The sequence below is a fragment of the Platalea leucorodia genome (genome assembly GCF_965183815.1).
Source record: "Platalea leucorodia genome assembly, chromosome: 3".
Lineage (NCBI taxonomy): Eukaryota > Metazoa > Chordata > Aves > Pelecaniformes > Threskiornithidae > Platalea > Platalea leucorodia.
In genome coordinates this window covers 66,754,612-66,775,083 of record NC_138825.1, presented here as the reverse complement: position 1 = coordinate 66,775,083, position 20,472 = coordinate 66,754,612, and the positions used below count along the sequence as shown (strand labels likewise).

General features: G+C 40.1%; 1 protein-coding gene across 6 annotated transcripts in view; it reads left to right on the top strand.

Annotated features, from left to right (window-relative positions):
* The first annotated feature begins 5,385 nt into the window (after positions 1 to 5,385).
* The window catches only part of AKAP7 (A-kinase anchoring protein 7), a 93,532-nt gene continuing 78,445 nt past the window's right edge, over positions 5,386 to 20,472 (top strand). For 2 of the 6 annotated variants that reach the window (XR_014227636.1, XM_082306610.1), the window contains exons 1-4: positions 5,386 to 5,662; positions 9,964 to 10,113; positions 11,160 to 11,305; positions 16,137 to 16,273. Coding sequence is in view for 5 of the 6 variants with exons in the window: in XM_082306610.1 (XP_082162736.1) it covers positions 5,470 to 5,662; positions 9,964 to 10,113; positions 11,160 to 11,305; positions 16,137 to 16,273 (626 nt within the window). In the remaining variant the exon portion in view is untranslated. Of the gene's footprint in view, positions 5,663 to 8,430; positions 8,502 to 9,963; positions 10,114 to 11,159; positions 11,306 to 16,136; positions 16,274 to 20,472 lie in introns of those variants that run through there. The other 4 variants (XM_082306613.1, XM_082306612.1, XM_082306611.1 and 1 more) reach the window with 3 other exon arrangements.

Here is a 20,472-nt window from a genome sequence, read left to right as displayed (position 1 = left end):
TTGAGCCTTCTAACTGACGTGCCTAAGCAGGACACAAGCCTAATTGTCCTGGCCATCTCTGTTGTCCATGGAGAGAGAGAAGACTGTCTCTAGAACAACTCTTACTTACTACGTGAATTACACTTTTCCTCTGGAGAAGCCTCTGTCTTTATTGACTGGTGAAGAGTCCCAGAGCAGGTACATTCACATTTTAGGCTAAATGAGCAACTGGCTGAAGCTGTGGTAGTGCTTGCGGACTAATGTCTCAGCTGCTCTTAGGAAGAAAGCCAGGCACACACCAGAAATGTGTGCGGAGGTAAGAGTGATGATCTGAACTTCAGGAAGGACTGTACTATGTTCTGGCAATAAGAAGCTAAGATTTGGGGTTTTTTAATTAGACTTTGTGCTCTGCAAATGTGCATGAAAGATACTGCCCCTATTCCTCAGACATCCTAACTTTACAAGAAATCTGTAGATAAAAGAGAAAAAAAAGATGCAAAGCCACACACGAAGCCTGCACAGCAGTGACAAACACATAGCATGTTTGTGCGATACCCGCAGCTTGGGAAGGTAAGGCACCCAGAGCTAAAAAAGAAGCCTGTGGCTGAAGGAAGAGACAGACAGAAGAGCAAGAGGGAGAGGAGAGCAAGAAACACAACAGACAGGCAGCTGAGAATCAAGATTTTTCAGTTTAGTTAGTAAATACGTATTTCCCCCACCCACATCTGGAATAATATGAATTTTGGATTCAAAACTGCATTCTTTACTTGCCTAAGACTCCCAGTAAAGTGTCTTTTGCTCAAGGAATGCAGGATCTAGTGCCTCAGCTGTATGACTTCTGCATGCAGTTGGCAATATTCACTGCATTTAAAATCAAACTAGTTTTTAATTGCAGGCAGTGTCTTCTTCTTAAATAAAACACTTTCCCTCCACTTTTCCCATGCACATACATACTTTTTTTAAAATCTCTATTTCAGTCAGAAAATAAGAGCAGCTCCAGGAAGCTGGAGATTGCAGATCAAACTTAACTTGACCTCTGGAGCTAAAAAGTCCAGCGGGTTTAGTAAAGTCCTAAAAGAGAAATGTGCTTTTATTTCAAAGTACAATCTCTTATGTTGCAGATCTATGAAGGTTTCCTGTCAAACTGTATGGTGCCTTCAGTCCGCAGACTGCCATTCTTAATGGTCTCCAGAACGTGCAACTTCTTGCTTAAATCCCAATTATATGTATCAAGAATAAGAGAAACAACATTGTAGCCATCAAAATCACTTAAAGTTATTTTCTATTTTATATTTTTGTTTGTGTGTGTATAAATATTTAGTAAAAAGAAAGCCATCTACTCACATATCAAAATATGAAGTAGTAGAAGTATTCCATAATATTATTTGTATTCTAGTTACCCTATATTTTGAAAACTGAAGTTATGTATATCACATTGTTTGATGGAATTTGTGCTTCTGAGACAAAGGTAAAGAAATTAATAGCTTCTTTTAACCTGATGGTGGAGCAACATAGGGAAGACTGTTTTGTTGGCTATGGAAGGATGATGTAACTCTGATGCAGAATGAGGATTTACCTAGATAACTTCTAGTGGATTTTCTGTGCTGACAAGTGAAAGAAAAATTAGGTTAGGAAAGTATATTCTACCCCTGCTGCTTCAAGTATTTAAGAGAAAATATTAAAACTAGCCAATGAGATACAATTTGCAGGGCAAATGGGTAAAGGAAATAGCTCTAATAACTGCTTTTTTCAGGGAGCAAGGGCTGTAGGAGTTCAAGCTAGAGATTACACCCTAATAATAATGCCCAATGCAGAGTCCAAGTTAGTAAAAAATGTCATGGACTGTAATTTAGTGCAGATGTGCATCCAGCTGCTTTTGCCAAAAGCCATCTGTCCTAGATGCAAGATTTTACATTTGTCTTTGTTAACTTCATGAAGCAAGCATCTGTTGTCCCACTTCTCTAGCCTGTTGAGGTTCCCCTAAATGCTAGTCTGTGTGCAGGAGCATGAGATGGGCCCCCATGCACGCCACTTTCTCAGGCAGAGAAGGACAGCCTCTGCCATCATGCTATCCTGCATCCACGTTCCCATTATCTACCACTGCCTCTCTGCCAGCACATCTCTTCTAGCTCTTCCAGTTCTCTTCCAGCTTAGGTCTGATGGGACTGCTTCTCCATCATTCAATAACCTAGTTTAAAGCCCTCCTTATGAGGCTGGCAAGCCTGCTGGCAAAGACATTCATGCCCCACTTTGTTAGGTGAATCCTCTCTCTACCCAACAGCCATCATTCCTCAAAAAGACTGCTATCAGCATAAAAGCCTGGAGGAACCTGGAAGTGTCTGAAAAAATACCTGGACATTAGTACCATTTGAGTGTCTATGCCGATCTTTAGCCAGTGTCCCTCACAACAGGTCGCTATCCAGAGGGTAGCAAGTGAAGAATTGCTGCTTTGGGTAATCAGTTAAATTTTCAGCTGATTGCCACTGTTCTGTTCCCTCTCCCTGCAATGTAAATGAATGCCTGTGATCAACAGATCATGAAAATATCCATTTATGTTAATACTTTTCACATTAATCTTCATATTCATGTTAAACGTCAATCAAATGTAGTTTCTACTCATTAAGTACAACCGATAGCATCTTCACGCGCTTCTTCCTTTTATACCAGTTATTGCAGACAACCTAGCCGATTTGCTTTTTGATCTTTGCGTTAAATTACTTTATCCCAGGCACTCCTCTACCTCTCATTTTCCATTATCTGTAGTTCTGCAACTCACGCTTCTCTTTCTTTGTTTCTCTAGCAAATCTCTTATTACTACCAGATCACGGTTTATTCTTCTTCCCTTGTCAGAAGACAAGTTGCTGTATCAGCAGTGTCAGTCATGAAGCCTTGTTTTGTATCAGCTGTGTCCTCCGTTCTTATCACAATAACTCAAGCTTCCCCTATAGTCTCCATGCCCTCCCATTACAATACCTTCAACTCCCTCCCACGTCCTACACGATATCCCAATGTCCCCTACTGACATTTAGGCCTCCCTGTAACACATCCCGTTCCTGCCCCTTTATTTCCTAACTTCCCACAGTGAGTCATGTCCCAAATACTCATAGCTTCCCCATAGCTCTTGCTTGACTAAGATAAGACATAGTATGTATTGATAATATGTACTGTGACCTATCGTGTAACGAGCTGACCAGTACTCATGGCCAGCCACCGTTCCATGGAAAAACATACACACAGCGTTGTTTCTTCTTTCCCTCATTTGGGAGCTAAATGACTCTCTCTTTTCTCCCAAACCACTCATTTTCAGGAAAGGTGTGGGAATATGATATCTCTGAATCCTCTTACTCTCTACAGAATTTGATTTAAGTTAGACGGTGGATTAAGAGACAGCAAGGTGGGTGAGAGGCTCACAGGCACGGGCAGTGTGGTTGCGTAAGCAAATACATTTGTAGAGCTGGCTGTGCTTCCTCTTTCTGTTAGTGTCACTCAGCTGTCATTACGTGATTTTTTTTTTCCTCAAAGGGACAACTGTACCTCTGAGAGGTTAATCAGAAACTCTCTTTAATAAAGACAAGGCCACAGAAAATTGATAAAGTGCTGGCTTTAGCCCAGACCTAAGCAGCTTGAAAACCAGTTTCTGCCAGGTAGCGGGTCAGTGACCTCTATGAAACTTGTGCAGTATTTGGGCAGTCAGAAAAATCACAACTTGTTACTTCAGCTTTCTAGTCCTCAATTGAACATTTTCCTCCAACACCCGTTTTATGACTTGTAGGGACAATTCATGGTAACTGTTACCAGCTCCAGCTAAGGTGCTTTTGATTTCTCGCTTCCCCTCATCCTGGAGATAGTACATTCAGGCACATCACGAACCCAAAGAATGCATCTACGTGTAAGTTCTAGGCTACTGGGTTTTGGTTAGATACAATTTTAGCTCCACTAAAATGCCTTGTGTTTTCAATTGCTAAGAGGACTATTAAACGCTAGCTTATCTAAACATTGCATTGGACTCCCCTGTCAACTGTACAAACAGAAATGTTCCTTCTAGAATTTGCTTGCTGAAGATTTCTGCGAAATACCTAATGAATTGATTTGGAGCAGTTTCAGATCCAAAACTGCGTTTTAAATTAATATTTTAAAAAAAGACACTTGATACGAAAAGATCTCCCAGCATTTGACCTACAACTCTATGGAATCAAATTTTTATGGAACTATCTTACTTGCCAATGCTAATAGGCTATGAAGAGGTGACCGCTTATGTATTTAGTCTCCTAACAACAGCTGATATTCAGATGAAATGCATATAGTAAGAAAAACTGCCAGCAGCCTCATCCTAAAGCTCCTCTTGGATCCCACAGAACTTGGACTTCTGTGTCACATCCAGTCTTTGGTCTCCACAGGACTATGCAGACCAAATGAAAATACTACGTGAAAGACAGTGAAGGCAAACACAGCACAAAATGGGTCAAAACAGTGGTAAAATATTTCAAAACAGATTTTATATCCCAGAAAGGGAAGGCACAGAGGAGCCAAATACAGAAACTGGCCTCATTTTTCACCTGTCTCTCAGCTCCTAGCATCCAGCAGCCATGCAGTTTCCTCCCTATCACGGCCATCCTATTTTATTCATTTACTTTTGCCATCCCTACTCTCTTTAAAAATGAAAGTAGGAACCTTTCTATACATAGAAACAATTGGCTCCCTCAGATCTAGTCTATATGCACAGACCGATCTGTAAAAGCACCAGGTGACAGTTGGCTTGGCTTCTCACACTTCTTCTGTCCCACAGAACACAGCAACAGGATTTGGCTTCCAGGAGGCACCAAGTCTTTATTTAAGCAGGCAAATAGCGTCACCCATTCCTCGCCTCAAGAGAAGCGGCCTCTCCCGTACACCCCAGGGGCTGATTCCCAACAGGAGACTGTATGGCCACAGCAGAGGCGTTTGTGCAGGGCTCCGGGGCTGCGTGGGAGGGCGAAAGGGCTGTGTAAAGCAAGCAGTTTACAGCAAGACCATCTAGACTGCAGCTAGATGGAGGGAAATGATCACTCTGGATTGTATACAGTTCTTCTGGCAGCCCCAAGCTACAACTGGTTGTTTTGGGAAGACACAGCCCAAACCACTCCTGTTAGTCGCAGCCCTTCTGTGGGACGAGCCCTCGGGCAGGCACATTTTGGTAAAATACCGAGTGAAAGCAAGGCTTGCAAATGCGGATCTCACGCTTCAGGACACGCTATCTCAATAACTTCTCCGTGAATTGGACGGCTCAGCCAACAACCGGCATTAGGCAGGGCAGGGTAGAGGAAAGCGACGGGTGGGGACGTGCAAGGCTCGGGGCCGCCTCCCGCCGTGCCCCGCGCGGAGCACGCTGGGAGCTGTAGTCCCGCGGGCTCACGGCCCGCTTCCCCGCCGTCCTTTCCCCGGCGGCTGCGGTAGATCGCCTGCGGCCCGCGGCTTCCCGCCGGGCAGCCCTGCTGCTCGCCCTAACCGGGCATGCAGCGACTGCTGCGGCGGCTTCTCCCCGCGCTTTACTCGGCGAGGCCGGCGGCGGCCCGCCCCCTCCTCGCCCGGCGGGTTCTCCCCGCGCTCCCCCGCCTCATGGCGCTGCGGCCGGCGGCGGCAGCGGGAGGGGGCGGCGGTGGCGGCGGGGACCTGTCCTGCGCAGCCGGCGCGACCCCGGAGCACGGTGAGGAGGCGGCGGGGCGGCCTGGCGCTGGGGGAAGAGGGCTCGCGGTTTCGAGGCCCCGCGGTCGCCTCCCCCGCCGGCTGCGGGCAGCCGCCCGCAGCCGGCGGGGGAGGCGACCGCGGGGCCTCGGAGACGCCTCAGCGCGGACCGGGCGCCCTCCGCTGCCGGCGGGCAGCGTGTGTGGGTCGTGCTGTGAGGGGCGGGGGGGAGACTCGACGTTGCTGATGTCCGTTAGCCGTTAAACGGTCGCGTTGGGCAGAGCGGCTGCAAAAACGATGGCGTGTGCACACGTATTCGAATGGAAAAAGGTGGATTTCACAGCAGGGGTTGTGGAGAGCGTAGGGGAAAGTGATTCAACTTAATGGTGGGCTGGTGCTAAAAAGTCTTCTGCTTTTATTTTCCCTGCCTGCCCCGCTCTGTCCCCAGGCTTGCAGTCGGTGTAAGCATCTGACCTGGCCGAATACTAAACCTACCATTTTTTCCCCCAAGTTTGGGTGTTTTTTTTTTTTTTTTAAGCTTTTTCAGTTCTCTGACTATATAAACACTGGTACCAGCACTGGAGGTTCACAAAGCCTGGAGAGTAAGACCATCTATTTCTACAGCAGTTTTCAGTTAAATTGTCTCCAAAGGATTCATTTGTTATTAAACATAGGAACATAAACATATTAAACATAGGAACATAAACATATTAAACAGGAAACAGTGCCTAGAGACCTAATCTCACTCTAATCTCTGATGTGCAGCTGTCATGTAACAGAAGATTATTCTATCTGAAACTATAATCTGAGTATGGAGAGAAGAGGGCTGGGAAAGGAGTGCAATCAAATATGTTTTATTGCACCTTATTTTTGTATTCTCCCCTTTATGAGCTAGGTTTACAATTTTTTTTTTTCTGCTAGAACAGATTACTTAAATATTGGTGAAGATGAGCAGCCACTTAAACAAATACAAATATGGGAATAATGTATATACCTGCTCATATATGAAATTCAGGCTAATATAATTAAGCATGCAATTAAGAAAAAAGCGTTTATTGTATAACAGCTTGATGGTCAAAGGGTTCCTATGGAAGCTGGTTTTGTTACTTAGGTCTCAGATTATCGACGTTATGTCAAGAATTTTGAAAAATCTTGTTTTCAGGTTGTTTTAGTGACTAGAACGCAATTCTTGAATTTTGTTGCTGATTTCTTTAACAAAGATTTCAGAAGAGATGAGGGATGGAGTTTTTGTGCTTGAGGCACAACCTGTAGAATTTGGAAGAAGTACCTGTTCAGTTCAGCTAACTGATTAGAGAAGGGATGTTGTTGATCAAGCTGTGCCTTTGCTATGCCCATCTGCTATTGTGAGCAGACAGAATTTTTCAAAGTGGCTCAAGTATGTTGCTTCTTGAGCAGACAGAGCAAAGGAAATGCGTAATCTGCAATATACACCCTTCAGATTTATGTGAGTCCTTCTTCTGCAGCTGATGCCACCTTAACCAGCTAGGAGCAAAAGGGACTTGTTATGATTCTGCACTTCTGAATCTTGTCGATAACTTTTCTGCCCCAGACCGACCTACTTGTTTGTCAGTTTCATAGAATCATAGAATCGTTAAGGTTGGAAAAGACCCTTAAGATCGAGTCCAACTGTTAACCTAGCACTGCCAAGTCCACCACTAAAGCACGTCCTCGAGCACCACATCTACCCTTCTTTTAAATACCTCCAGGGATGGAGACTCAACCACTTCCCTGGGCAGCCTATTCCAGTGCCTGACTGCCCTTTTGGTGAAGAAGTTTTTTCTAGTATCCAACGTAAGCTTCCCCTGGTGCAGCTTGAGGCCGTTTCCTCTCGTCCTATCACTCGTTACTAGGGAGAAGAGACCGACCCCCACCTCACTACAACCTCCTTTCAGGTAGTTGTAGAGAGCAATAAGGTCTCCCCTCCGCCTCCTCTTCTCCAGGCTAAACAACCCCAGCTCCCTCAGCCGCTCCTCATAAGACTTGTGCTCTAGACCCTTCACCAACTTCATTGCCCTCCTCTGGACACGCTCCAGCACCTCGATGTCCTTCTTGTAGTGAGGGGCCCAAAACTGAACACAGTACTCGAGGTGCGGCCTCACCAGTGCCGAGTACAGGGGCACGATCACCTCCCTGGTCCTGCTGGCCACACTATTCCTGATACAAGCCAGGATGCCATTGGCCCTCTTGGCCACCTGGGCACACTGCTGGCTCATGTTCAGGCAGCTGTCAACCAACACCCCCAGGTCCTTTTCCGCTGGGCAGCTTTTCAGCCACTCCTCCCCCAGCCTGCAGCGTTGCATGGGGTTGTTGTGACCGAAGTGCGGTACCCGGCACTTGGCCTTGTTGAATCTCATACAGTTGGCCCCGGCCCAACGATCCAGCCTGTCCAGGTCCCTCTGCAGGGCCTTCCTACCCTCCAGCAGATCGACACTTCCACCCAACTTGGTGTCATCTGCAAACTTACTGAGGGTGCACTCAACCCCCTCATCCAGATCATCAATGAAGATATTGAACAGGACCGGCCCCAGTACTGAACGCTGGGGAACACCACTCGTGACTGGCCGCCAACTGGATTTGACTCCATTCACCACCACTCTCTGGGCTCGGCCGTCCAGCCAGTTTTTAACCGAGCGTAGAGTGCACCCATCCAAGCTGTGTGCAGCCAGCTTCTCCAGGAGAATGCTGTGGGAGGCAGTGTCAAAGGCCTTACTAAAGTCCAAGTAGACAAGAAGTTTCATGGACTTCTCTCCATGGACTTCTGTCTTGTCCTTCACTTTGAGATCTCTTTGAAGGAAGGATTGTTGTTCTCTGTATGCTTGTGGATCACCAGCAACAATCTGGTTTGTGTGAGCTTTACTTTAAGTGTTAAGTAAAAATTTTATTACTGCTTTAGCATCTGTTTATTGTGCATAGTTCTTTAGTGTCTACAAGGGGAACAAGCAACAAATCTAAATACTTTGTTTCTTTTTAATAGCCTCTGGGGTAAAGTTAGGTGTCAGACCACAACCACAGAGTGATTTATGCTTCCCTGCTTTAGCCTGGAGTGAATTAACATTTAATCAGGTTGTTCTTTTACTTATCTTTCCTAGCATAAAGTGATATGTGCAAGAAACACTCCACAGGGTCATAATAACCCAGATTGGGTCTGTAATATTCATTTTATACATGTAGTGTAGCTTTGCATGCCCCAAGAACATAACATGCACTTTTGCTGCCAGATTTTCCCCTTGGGCCAGATTTGGACTATCTGCACTGGTCACAAGAGGAGCTTTGAAAGTATGTTGTCTGTAGTAATGAGCTGTCCTAGGATAAACTGCAATTCTGACATAAGACTTCTTCCACTACAGTAATCCCATTGTGGAGTTGTCCCAAAAGAATATTGCTGGATGCCTGGTTATGTGCACATTTTTTGCTGCTAGAGAAGATTTTACCTTTTCATTTTTTAAGGTATAACTTAGTATGCAAATATTAGAGTTTACTGATGCAGAAACATGAAGCAGACATAAGGAAGTAACGGGTGCTTAGTTAGTACTCTTAGGGAAAAAGACATTTTTAAAAACTTGTTAGTGGAGATTGTTCTGCTATTGGGGTATGACTGAGGTAGAACTTCATGTGTATCTTTATACATGCGAGATGAGTTTTAATTTGTATTGGTTCCTTCTTTAGCTTAAATACTAGAAGTCAGTTTTTAGAAACAGAAGTTCAGATCATTGCTGTCTGTAACATGTTATATTGTGTGGGAGATGCAGGAGTAGAATAATCATCTAATTCCTGAATATATAGTCAGATGAGAACTCTTTGTTATACGTGGAATGGTAGGACTCCCTTCCTGCTCCTTCGTGCCTCATTTTCAGTGTATTTACATTGGAATTCATTTGCCAATGTTTTTCTGCACTGAATTTCATATGCCATTACTATTATCTAAAGTGAACTTTATGGGATGTCTGAAGACTTTATTTTTTCATGCTTGGTTATAAGTTTTTTATATATAGATATATCTCTTTCCCTTTTTTTTTTTTTTTTTTTGCATGTAATTGCATTTTCTTAGAACCGAACAAGACCACAAGTTATTAAGTACAGAAGGCTGATCTCCCTCTTTTTGCTATTCCACATAAAACATTGAAGTATTTTTGCTGATATGTTAACATGGCAGAAGAGCAGCATTCTTAAGGGGGTTATATGTCAATATTCATTTGCTGATAATTAGAGAAATGTATGCTTGGTATATTGCTTGCATATAATGCCTCTTAGCTATTTATATCAAGAACTCAGACCCAGTGTGTTATTTTAAATATATTACAGATGGGCTGGAAAATGTACTGCAAAAGAAAATCCTTAAAGAGAATAAGAAAAGCACACAACAGAGAAAAGAGCCATGTCCTGCTGATTCGGTAGAATCTCTGATGGCAGAAATGCCATTTGTCGACACAGATATTGAAGATGAATTTGTTAGTAAGTATATTAAACAGAAGTAGTGTGAAAGCACAGACACATCACACAGTCAGTTCTTGGTCCTGCCTGTTGGCATGTACACATGGAACAGAGTCTCCCTGCAAACAGGATCCGGTCCTGAGCCTCTCTGATTAGTACTCAGTCCTGCAAATACTTGAGCATATTAAAAATTTACCATTTTGTGATCCATTGCAGCAATGAGTCACAGAATAAAGACATCTTGTATGTTAATTCACATTACTGTATATGAGCTTCTCACGTGGTGGCTTTTATGAGCTATCTTCCAAGATGTGTATTCCCAGCATGTGGCTGTAAGTGCACCCCGAATTGGGCAGTCGATGTCTGCAGCCTGGTCAGCTTGTGGGTATGTGTCAAGCCGCATGGTGGAAGAGGGTCTGCAAAGTCTTGGGGAAATAAACTGGGAGAAAAATAATTTATGGTGCAAAGGAAGAACTGAGGACATGCACTTTTCTTTTGCTATCTGTGTTGGAAGGGGTCTTTGGGAAAGAAGGAGGTAGAGAGTAGATCTGGCTTGGATTAAATTTTCGTCTGGGCTGGCTTTGGTCCTTGAACTATAGGTTGGCTAGTCCTAGTCTAATACAACCTTTAATAATCCTATGTATTATCTTGTTTTATATTTCAAAATGCAGCATGCATGGGATTTTTGAAATTTAATATTGGCACTTTTGCTCTAAAGTCACGTCCATGTTCAAGTGTAGACAATTAGCAGGCCTATTCCACTGCAGTGTGAGTTGGCTAAATGAAACACAGCAGTTTGGAAGCCGTGTGTCTACGTTAGCAGTTCATAAGCCCTGCTTAAAGATATAGGCTGTTAGTTCAAGTATGGTACTCCACTTGCTAGACTACATTAATTCAGGTTGGAGTAGGATCCCAATCAGACAGTTCAGAGCATGGGCAGATCAGATGACTGGGAAGACACACTTCAGTCAGTTGACTGAAGTCCAGCTCCTGTTGACATGAGATTAAGTATATCTTTGTTTTGATTTGTCGGTATGCTGAAAGTAATCTTTTTTTTTTCTCTTCAGTGCATGCAACCTCTGAAATAAATTTAAAAAAGAAAAGAAAGAGGACTACTGGAAGGGAAATTGAAGAAGGCAGTGAAAGAAAGAAGAAAAAGAAAAAACAGTATCAGCCGAATTATTTCATTTCTCTTCCCATTACTAATCCACAGGTGATATTCTTTATTGTACTAATTTGGTATAACCCGAAGTACTTCAACAGCTGCATGTGTTTATAAGAACAGTGTTTGATCTTGAGCAAAATAATTTTTTTCAGGTATTTTTAAAGAAACATTAGCAGCCTATTCAAAGAGTAACTTTATTTTATGTAACATTTTTGTGAATAAAATTGCTTATCTGGAAAAGACTAGAGGAAAAATATTTATCTTTTTATGCGATTTGTCAGTCTTACGGATTTCACATTACTTTGACTGAAGCTAACTTACATTTCCCCTCTGTACTGTTCCAGTATTGCTTATTTTGTCATTCACTTAGAATAAGGAAGAGAGACATTCTTATTTAATTTAATAAGAAAATCCCTTAAGCTCTCCTTATAGATAGGAATTTAAATTTGGATCTGTTGCTGTTTTAACTAGGCAGTTTGTAGTTTAACATTTTGCAGTAAAATTGACCATCTAATTTAAAATTCAAACGACCTATTGTTTTAGTGAGATGTTGTTTAAATGGATTCAAGAAGTGCAGAGAGCTCTTTAAGAAAATGTATTTTCTTGTAGTTGGCATGTGTTGTCTCATTTAGACAGTGAATGAGAATGATTTCTTACATGCTGTGGGATGTCTGATACAGCTTTGATACTTTTTGTGTCTGCGAACAAGGAAAGTAGGTACATTATGTTGAAAAAGTTAAACCTCACAGTTTACCACCATTTCCAAATTTAGGTTTATTTTTTAATACCAGAAGCTCTCTCAGGTGAATTTTAACTCATCCTACATCTGTACTATCTGTTCTCTGAGAAAGTCAAAGGTTAAGAGAATCCGAAATGAAAATAAAGCAAAGTAGGTTTGAAAATTATAGTGCAATCTTTGAGTCTTCAAAACATACTATGTGAAGAAGAGATTCTAGAGGCTGGTTTCATAAGATCCAGGATAGCCTGACATGAATATTGTGGGAGATGTTTTGTGCTGTCTTACTCTGAAATATCTTTTCTTCCTGTCTGTTCCATGATTTAACAAGTGCAAGAATAATGTAGGGGTTATATAATCTGATAATTGAGAATTCCTGCTCACAATGGTTATTATGTTGAATGGCTGGTTGAGTGGAAAAGTCTTAACTATACATGCTTTTTTATATGTCATGTATTTAGTCTCATACCATTTACAGAGGTAAAGGAACAACTATATTAAATCTCAGAGCATTTGGGAATTCCAGGGCTTTGCTAGAAAGTTTTGTTTATACTTGCCTTAGATGTAGAATTGTTCTGAAAGTAGAAAATACACGTTCAAGTTTGTATAGGCAGCATTAGCCAACATTGAGACTGAAGACACCTGGTTTCTTGATAGCCAGAGGGAATCTAGTAATTACTGGTAGTATTTCAGTTAGTTATGAGAGACCTTTGTTTTCTTGAGGATCTGATTTTATTCCAGTGAAGTGTTTTAGGCATTAGTACTCTTTCTTCATGTTTTATGTAGTATTTTAAGCTTTACCCAGAGAACCATTTTGTAATAAGGGATATTTCTGGAACATTTAATGAACTGTTCCTCTTGGAAATTAAACAGTTTCCTTGTTTTCATTTTAATTATGTTTTGAATCTTCAGAAATAAAATGTGGTCTTCCATTAATTTTGAATTTATGTTGAACTTTGCATTATTACTTGTGCAAAAATAGTTAAATGGATGATTATCATTGTATCCTTTTCTGGTAATTTTTTTTTAAGTTATGTTTCATCTGATGTGTTATCACTTGGTAGGTTAGTCTTTCAGGGTCCTCCAGTCTTGATTATAATTATAATTAATCTGTTAAATCTATAAAGCTTACAGTCTTTGTATTCACTTACTAGTAGCATCCTTGCAGTAAGCAAAACTAAGTTATTTTATTACTCTTCAGAACAACGTATTCCAAGTAATGGGAGAGGGGACTTGGAAATCAGTATTTGAGGCCTTATATTGGAGCACTTTTAAAAATAATCTGAGGGGGCAATTGTTGAGTATGATCTGCCTGCAGACATTTCTTTTAGTTAAGTTAGGAAATCTCAAGTTAGAAGAAATAGTCAGCATGATAGCAGTTGGAATGTAATATAAAACTTTGTAAGGTAATGTAAGTAGCAGGTTAAATAGCAATGTAAAGTTTTTATTTATGCCGTGGGTCATAACTAGTATACAGAGATGTAGGAAGAGTCCTGGCTCACTTAATTACAATTCAGCATACTCAACTGTTAATTTCACCTTAGATTTCACTGAAGAAAACAGAATGAATCTGAAGTTATATTATGCATTGTGATGGCACAGCTATGCTACAGCTATTGTGTTACATTTTGATCACATAACTTCTGGGAAAACATATTAAATTCCTGACATTCACAAAAATGTACTTGAAAACTTTTTTTCTTCTTTCTGAATAGTGTAGCTTGTGTAGAATGTTGTCACGTAGCCAGAGAGAGAGAGAACGTGCTCAGTCTTTCTATTTTGCCTTTAAAAAAGGCAGCTCATTTCATGCTTTTCTGGTGGGTTCAGCAATAGCTTGTCCCTGGAACTGCTAACTGGCCATCTTTGGAATTAATCTTGTTCCAAAGGTATGTTATTCGTTAGGGTTTTAGCTTGGTTTCCTAATGGAGTTTATACAGGTGTGAACCTGCCTATCTCTTTGCCTTGTTATAACCCCATTGGGTTTCTGTGGGTTTTGAACCTGCTGTGGTTTGTCAACCTGTTGTCCAAATATGGATTAAAAAATTGACATCTTGGAAGTACTAATTTCCTACAATTTTTGTGGGATTGGTGCTTTCATAAAAGAGAGAGCCTTGAAAGAACATGCTTGTAGTGTGGCAATTACCTATTCTAGACCTGCCAGCTGACAAATGAATATCTGCATGTTTGTTAGCCAGTCAACCCCTTAAGCTGAAAATCAGCCACAGCGTGTGTTGCTTCTTGCCCAAGCCAGAACTGAACTATGTGAGGGAGCTGGAGGTAGTTTAGGACACGAGAAGGAAGGGACTCAGAAGTACTACTGAAGGAAATGACATGGATAAGGGGATGTGGGGTATTGGCTCCTAATCTGAATGCTGAATAACATTGATCTTTTTCAGAGCTAGGATGGTCTTACTGCTATGGTAACACAGTTCCACACCTGTCTTCTGTATTTTCAAGGGCTTGTACACTTACTTTTTTTTTTTTCTTTGCCAGCTCTCAGGTGCAAATTAAATTTAGAAGCAATAGTTGAAAATGGAATAAAATTGTAATTCTTATGATAGGTAATTTCATTTTTGAGGCTTGTGGTTTTTTTTCATTACAGGGATAACCACATTTGCTTTAGTTTATAAACTTAAATAATTTTGCAGTCAATACATTGTAATTATCAGGGATTATGTTTACCAGTTTTTTGCTTAAATGTGGGTTAAATTTCTCCTACATCTGAGACAATAAAAGTGTTATTTATCCAGGATAAGATCAGTTCTGACACATAAAGGAAGATGATCTTATTAAAACATGATTTATGATCAAAATGTTGGTGCAATTTTCTTCATATGTCTTACACTACCAAAGACACTTGTGGTTTTGTAGATGCCATATCACCTTTTTCTAAGCAAGTGGCTTTTACCTTCCTTCCTCCTCCCCACCCTCCCTAGAGTTGTTTCCTTTCAGTCATAATTTGAATTTATTTACGTGGCACTACTAGATATCTATGGCACGTTAGGTAAAACTCCTGCGTGTCAAAACTTATCTTAAGAAATTCGATCAGAAAAATACTGACCGCTCCTATTAGATTGTGTTTTCTTCGGAAATGTATGTGTTCCTTAGAATTAACAGAACTACCAAAATATATCAAGGCTTTTTTTTTTTTTTAACGTAAGAGCTACTTGTGCTTGTGTTATAAACGTCAATATGTACAGTATATTTGTGAAGCATTCACCACTGAGCTTCAAATAAATAAAAAAATCAGATGGAAGTTTTCTACATGCTTCTTTTAGACTCTATACACCAAAGCTGATTTGTCTGGAATGTCTTTGCTTACCATGCTTTAAGAAATAACTCATTTTGTCAGATGGTCAAGGTTATTGGATTTGATTTAATTTGCACTAACATATTCAAGAATTGTTGCAGGGTTGTTTTTTTGTTTTGTTTTGTTTTGGTTTTTTTAATCACTACAATACAACTATCATAATGGCAAGCACAGTAAACATTTTGGATACAATTTATAAAGCAGGTATAACCATACAAATAAATTTCAATGAAGAAAATTTAATTCAAATAATTTTTAAGAAAAAGACTGATGAAGTTAGAATTGTATACATGTTGTATGGAAAGTCATTAAAATGTGGTTGAAGAGAGTATATAAATTATATCTGTCTATTGGACAGTATAATCAGAATCATAAATTGGATATCTCTACAAATTATTTACTGAATATTCCTGTTTTTCATGTGCCCGATCCTAAAAGATCTCTTTCCAGGCACTTGTCTGCACATAGCAACGTACAGGTTTAGCAAAGTGGGCAGAGAAAGTCCTTGAAGAAGCCTTTTATTTGGATTACTGGCAGTGTAAAACTGGATGATCATAATCTGCTCCAGGAATTTATCATACTTAATGGAAGCAAACTCCTATTAACATGTGATGGGGAGTGTCCAGTGATTTATTAATGACTCCATTCGTACCCACTTTGAGTTTACTTGGTTCAATTAGCGCAGTTTTGTCAGAGGATTAAACTTTCTTTTGCTAGAATGGTTTTTACATAAACGTTTGATTTCAGTTTGTGTGCTTTCTTGTTCACTTGCATGATGGGATACAGTAATTGTAACGGCTAACTGTTGTTTCTGTGTCTGTCTTTCTTCCCAGATTACTGGCAATATTCAGGCTGTCCAAGATGCAATAACACAAAAGGATCAAAGGCTTTCCAAAGCAATGGTTCACTCTGGCTCGTTGCATGTCACCATGTTAGTGATGCATTTATCCAATGAAGAAGAAATCAGCATGTAGGTATTTGGTGTTAAATGAAGTATATACAAGTATTTTTGCTGGAGGCGTTCATAAAAAGACTAGCAGGGGTAACTGATGCTTATTTTTTGTCAGCCCTAAATTACTAGGGTTACTGAATATTTAATTCATGTTGTTCTTAAAATGCTAATCTTAATATTAGCTGTTTTCATAATTTATGGTATGTCATGAGCTCTGAACAAGGTATTCTTTTTTTCCTTGCATTTCTCATACTGTGTGCTGAACTTGCATGCACAAATCTCATGTTTGCTAAAGTAATTATTTTAAAACAATGTTTTGATATAGGGGGGACTAAATAGATTAAGAGGGGAATTTTCAGGATTTCATAGCTTAGCAAATGTTATAAGCCAAATTAGTAATTGTCACTGAAAGACTTTATTAAAGTAAACCTTAGCTCCAAGCTAATGCCTCATACAGTTACAGGGTTTTTTTATGGCCCTAAATGAATTTATTATTCTAAAAATCTAAGTATGCTAGAAGAGAGGTGGCTATTAGGCCTTACCAAAAGTATAATTTTTATGTTACTTCAGTGATATACCTGATCTTTTTGATCATATAAAAGGTAGAAAAGTTGTGGAAAGGCGTGTGTATTACACAATGACATTATGTGTCTGAGTCTTAGATGCAACTACTTGCTTTATAAAAATGCAGCTCTTTGGTGTTTTTTTACTGTTTATCACATGTTGTACTGCTATCTGACAAGCCTACTTTAATGTACAGGTTCAATGGTTAATACGAAGACGTTGAGACTTTAAAGTCTTATCTATACAGCTGTAATTTATGAATGTTCAGAATAATAATTTGTGTGTCTAGCTGTAATTTTGACTTGAAATGAAAACATACATTGTATTTTATAGTCCTGCTTTACGCAGACTTTCTCGATGGTTTCTATTTAGATGTGGTGCCCAGTGGCCTGCATATGTGATGTCTCTATATTTGCACTTTATAATTGCAGAATTGAGATTACAAACACTTTGGTAACTGTAACAGAGTATTATGTAAAATGCTGATAAATGGCCTGCTGGCATTATACGAACATCTGGGAATCCTCCATTGCTTATGTGTCAATTTTGTAGTGAATTGCTAATGAATCAAAATTCATCAGATCCTTATAATTCTGGGAAAGAGAAGCCTCATGGTTTCATCTCCCCCAGAGGAGTTCTTTCAGGGGCCCTCTGTCATATATATCTATCTATCTCTATATATATCTTACTGGTTCACTCTGCAGTTTTAGCAGGCGTGCGATCTATGTACTGAATTATCTATATCACATAATGAATAAGTGCAGTGAGACATTGCTTTGGTTATGGTAATACAGTTACAAAATAATGTGTCTAATAAGTGTGTGTTAAATAACTTTTTTCCCCCAGAGGGTTTGGCTGTTAAAGTTTGCTCATAAGAGAGTGAGAATCCAAGATAGAATGTAGGAACCATTTGGTAGTCAAGGGCATGCTTCTAATAAGTAGAAGTGTTTTGGCTAAAAACATTTAACGCACCTAAAAATATTGAGGTATCAGTGTATCCAAATCAATTGCCCTGCTTGTTTTTCACACTTGTTTCCTTGAATGCTGTATCCTTGAAGCCTCTAGACTCTTACCTCTCCTGTGAGGATGCAAGTCTGTCAGCATCCTCGTTTCCTATGGTCTGATCTAAAGGGAGAGGAACAGATAGCTGGGAACAGAGAATAGAAAGGAAAGCAAAGGATACTAGATCTGCTGGACTCCCTCTCCTCTCCATGTGCCTTTTGTCTCCTGGAGCAGGCACACCAGCTTCCTCTTGCCCTGGTTGATGAGCAAACTGTGGTAGCACCAGAAAATTGGTGAGCACAACCACCGACTGTGTGCACAAGATTTTTTTAAAAAGGGTTTGAAGTATGAACTTTTTAGAAAAGGGAATGTGAGAGGATATCTCAAAGGCAAGTATGCCTCCTCCTGAATATTTTTTAGAGTCCTAAACTGTATATCAAAACAACTATTCCCAAATTCAGTATCTTTTGCTACTCCTTGAGCTCCTTGTCAGCTCTCACTGTCTGACTGCCACCCAAGCACTTACTTACGGAGTTCTTCTCTGCCTCTCCCAGCAGAACTCCACAGTCCAGGCGCCCAGGAGCTGTCCTCTAGTCAGCAGCAGCTTCCCCAGTGATTCACCCCTTCCCTGGCCAGATGCCTCCTACAGGTATCTAGCTCAGCTATCCTCAGGTATTCTAGATTGCATTTTCTATTATGTGGGATTCTTTTTTTTTTTTTTTTTTCTATAACTGATGTTTTCTGTTTAATCTTCTGGGACAACTTGAAGCATAAAAAGTTGAATCTTCCTTTCTTTGCTTCACCAATTTTTGATACCAGGTTAATGGAAAGAAACCAAGATCCAGGCTGGCAAAGAACCTGTGTGTTAATGTGGGGTGAGAGTAATCCCTCAAACAAAGTGCAGCTAGTCAACTGGGCATCTGAGAGTCCATAGATCCTTAGGTTTGGATCCATTAAGTTACTTAGATATCTACAGTTTTTCTACTGTGTTTGCACAATAGTGCCTCTGTCTATACAGAAATGAAATGTGTTGAATGCTATTTGAAGTCAAAACGCGTGATAAGAATGTGCTAAACATAACATTCAATTCAGTACAAAGCCCTTTGTATGGTATTTTAGTACATAGAGCTTTCACCCTGAAAATTGAAGATCTGTATTCTAGGCCGCTCTTTCTAAGGGAATCCAGACCTGCAATTCCCATGCGAGTTTAACTCAGCTAACTGATTAGCTGTGACCTAGCCTGCATGAATGCACTTTACATCTCTTTTTGTAGGACTATATGAAATCATGAATGTGAGATGTTAAAACCCACAAAGAAAGCAAGCAAGCAAGAGTCGTGACAGCACTCCCTTCAAGCAAAGGAGTTCTAGTCCATGCTAAATGTATGTGTAGTCATGGGATCAGGTACTAGAAATCAGGATGCCTGCCTTTGCAGTAAATGCCTTCATTACCAGACTGTAATGTCAAATTCTTCTTGCTTGTCATTTGTCAAAGACTCTGTGAAACTAACCTTTTCATTATAAATGTGAGAGCTGAAAGGATTCAGTTTGACTTTTTTTTGCAAGGTTGCTTTTCTAATGAGTAATCAAAATTAGCAATTCAGAAATTTCTAAAAAGAAGCTATGGCAATTTTAAGTAATATAAAATTATAATATTTACACTACAGCAATATAGAAAAAAAACAGGTACTGCCTCTGTAATCCTGGTTTGTATTCAGTTAGAATATGCTGCTTAATTCTTCCCCTCCCCCCCCCCCCTTTGGAGCAAAATGCTTGTAAACTTTTTTGTTATCCCTGTGGGTTAGTTGCACTGAGCGTAACTACTATTTGGCATCGTAAATACTATTTGGTATGGAATAACAAGAAAATACCACTGTTGCATTTGTTGCTATTGATTTCAGTGGAAATGTTTGTCCTTGTGCATTATTCTTAAAAAGCAATTATTAGATATTATAAAGTGATTGACAGAATATGAAAATACAAAATATGCTAGAGTGAGATGAAAACTATTTTTCTAAATATTTTCGTGTTTACAAGATTATATATAAAAGAAAAAGTAGAACTAAATCTTCAGTGACACAGTGCTAAACTGAAAACACACTGCACTGTTTGAATTGACCTTTCATAGACCTCATCAGGTAGAGCTGGTCAGTGAGTTCTGCAGCAGACCCTGCAGTATGTAAATATAAATCTTTGTTCAGCTGGGGAACAGAGCTTTCCATGATTCCCTGTGTACCAGTTCTCAGAAGCAAAAAATCCGGGGATGGGTTTTAGGTATGTGCATGATTCACTACTTGAAAGCCCGCTGCAATCTTTGACACTGTATTTGAAATATTTGTACTTGTTTTGGAACAATTTTCGGGTTCATATCGGTAAATAAATCTACACATGATTACCTGTGAAGTAATCTGACAGTTATAATCAGTATTAGATGGTGTTTTTGAAAGGTCTTGAAATATAGCACATATGGAAGACATCATAGTAACAAGCTTGTGTAATGATGATAAAAGGGTAGGTAAGTGGCAGAGACTATGCTCAAAGAAAAATATCTTTGCCGAGGAACAAGTAATGGCATTGTTGTTTAAAGTGGTTATATAGGAGCTAAAATACTTCTAGGTTGTAGATTAAAGCCTTATAAAAAAACCACAGGAG